General features: G+C 38.7%; 1 protein-coding gene across 1 annotated transcript; it reads left to right on the top strand.

Annotated features, from left to right (window-relative positions):
* The first annotated feature begins 317 nt into the window (after positions 1–317).
* Positions 318–1930, top strand: LOC120295611 (probable WRKY transcription factor 53). The gene is made up of 3 exons (XM_039316862.1): positions 318–496; positions 1072–1173; positions 1615–1930. The coding sequence occupies exons 1-3, from the start codon at positions 318–320 to the stop codon at positions 1928–1930; spliced, it is 597 nt and encodes a 198-aa protein (XP_039172796.1).
* Positions 1931–2558: the final 628 nt, after the last annotated feature.

Genomic DNA, 2558 nt, shown 5'->3' on the forward strand with positions numbered 1-2558 from the left:
TCAAATTATTATTTGAGATAAGGTTCACTTCAGACTCTTTTTTGAAAAATCACTTTCACCTTAGATCTTTATTTAAAATTTTCCTAATTATAATAATACTAATAAGACAAGATATTCATTTTTCTATAAAAAAATTACTATGCGATCGACCTAACTGTAACTTGGCTAGATCCCACAAGAGGATGAAAATTCGCCCCACCTCCCTCTTATATTCCTTGCCTTCTTCTGCACATGACCCTGAGCTCTCTTGTCCCTTCTCTCTCTCTCTTCGCTTTCCCTCCCTCATCACAAAGCAAAGCACAAGACCTCTCTCATCGATGGAGCGTTCCGCTTACCCGAAGAACCTCTCCTCAAGCCGCAAGTGCGCGATCCAGGATCTCCTCCATGGCCAGAATCCCACGAAGAAGCTCAGACATCTCTTCGACACTCACTCTCAAGCTGGCGATAACACTGGGCAGCACTTGTTTGCGGAAGATCTGATCGTCAGCGTCCTCAGGTCTCGAGCAATACCCTATCCGAATCGATGAGCGCCGAGTCCGACGAGTTCTTGTAGTTTCCGACCAACGCCTGTGTCTGGTCCAAGGACTCCGATGAGGAGAGTTTCAACACCCCGGTCGGGAGGTAATTAAGGCCCAACATTCATGTTTTTGTTTTTGTATATATATATATATATATATTTGGGTTTTTCTGAATATTTCCGAAAAGTAATTTATTTATTAAAGTGGAGTTTCGCATAATTTAAAAAACAAAAAAAATTTCTTTCTGGCAAGAACAAATACATATGAAGTGAGCATCAAATGTTCGAAAATGACAATGTGAAGATCTATTAGAATCTAATAAAAAGAAGAGTCATGAAAATATCATTTTGCTATTTATATAATTTTGGAACACAACTTGACAGATCATGATTGGATGATAATGAGTTTGTCCAACTCGCAAGACAAATAAACTTTTTTTTTTCTTGTTATTTTATTTATTTTGTTATTGCGTAAAGGATGAAGGAGGTTTTATATGGAGGTAAAATTATATATATGGGTCCAAGTAATTCTAGCATGCTCCATTTTTTCGCAGAATAACTTCACCTACATGGACAGAAGTGAGCTCTCAATTAAACGACGGGTACTCATGGAGGAAATATGGCTCGAAAGAGATTCCCGGCGCCAAATTCCCCAGGTGCTTCACAAATGATACACATCTTCATATAAGTAGAGAGAAATCCATTCTTGCTTGATGTCTAAAACAAATATTATGTGGGATCTTAACAATAAGGCATCGCTTCAAATTAATAAGAAACCCATCAACTCTTATCAACTTTGCTAGTATATTCATGCTTCTCTTGTGATGAACAATGGTCGTGTCCTCACCACGTGTTATAAATTTAAGGGAACGAGTTCTTTCTTTAACTTTCTTAAATCCAGCTTCATCTCATCACAACAAGATACAATCTAGTCGAAACAAGCTCAATATTGCTTTTTATCGACTATCATCATTCGAAAAAATTTCGGGTTATATTTTGGATTGGAAGCATCCAAACCCCAATCTCCGATCAGGTGCTCATTAATTTACGATTTAATCGAAATAAATGATTCAAGCCGTGTTTCGGGGCACTTGCAGGAGCTACTACAGGTGCACTTACAAGCTTCCCCAGGGATGTCTAGCGACCAGGCAGCTCCAAAGGATGCCGGACGACTCATCCGATTATAAGATCACACACCAACGCCACCACACTAGCGACGAACCTCATCCTCAAATCCCCCCACTCATCCTGGAGTCACCATACACTGGGAACAACCCATCCTCGTCATTTTCTACACCAGCCTCACTCCCAAGCAACAACAATCAAGCCGCATCATCTGATTACTACGCTAGTATTCAAATCTGCTGGGGCGATCTAAGCCCTCTCGTCAGACCAAGGGGATGTGATGTTTAGGGTCTCATGGTTCGGATATGATTGTGGGGTCTGAGTTTGATGATCTGTTGGATTATGAACTTCAATGTTGATTTTGATATAAATTTCTTGATTAATATGAGAGGTGTTTGGTAGAATGAGCTTCCTTGAAACTATTTATCCTATGCGGCGGTCCTTTTAGGAGAAAAAAGGAGCCATACAATAGCTAGTGTAAAAATATTACCTTGTCGAAAAATAGTTTGTAATTATGGGGTTTTATATATTCTCTAAAGATTCTCTCACTTTGAGCCTTTGAGGAGTACTAAATACACTTCACTTTCTCAAAAGAATGTGCAAATATGCATCGTTACAAATTACACTCACCTCAAACTTACACAGTAAACATCACTAATTATCTATAATGAAAATTTATTCCGCAGCAAACTGACTTTATGTTGACTAACATGAGCAAATTACATCAAGGGCTGAGAAACAAAAGTTTCAAATCCTTGATAACCAACTCCACATTCTATGATCAAAATATACTAGAACATTACATACCCGACATATACACACCCTTTTAAAATCTAAACCATCGACGGAAGCTGCTTCAGATGGACTCCATGGTAGTTTCGACAAACACTTATGAAAATCACTTCCCTTAATGGTC

The sequence above is a fragment of the Eucalyptus grandis genome, chromosome 1 (genome assembly GCF_016545825.1).
Source record: "Eucalyptus grandis isolate ANBG69807.140 chromosome 1, ASM1654582v1, whole genome shotgun sequence".
Taxonomy (NCBI): Eukaryota; Viridiplantae; Streptophyta; class Magnoliopsida; order Myrtales; family Myrtaceae; genus Eucalyptus; species Eucalyptus grandis.

Excerpts from the sequence above, each read along its gene's own strand:
- LOC120295611 (XM_039316862.1), top strand. The coding sequence starts at position 318 with ATGGAGCGTTCCGCTTACCCGAAGAACCTCTCCTCAAGCCGCAAGTGC. Across the intron at positions 497-1,071 it reads CTGATCGTCAGCGTCCTCAG|AATAACTTCACCTACATGGA; the intron begins GTCTCGAGCAAT and ends ATTTTTTCGCAG. Across the intron at positions 1,174-1,614 it reads CCCGGCGCCAAATTCCCCAG|GAGCTACTACAGGTGCACTT; the intron begins GTGCTTCACAAA and ends GGGCACTTGCAG.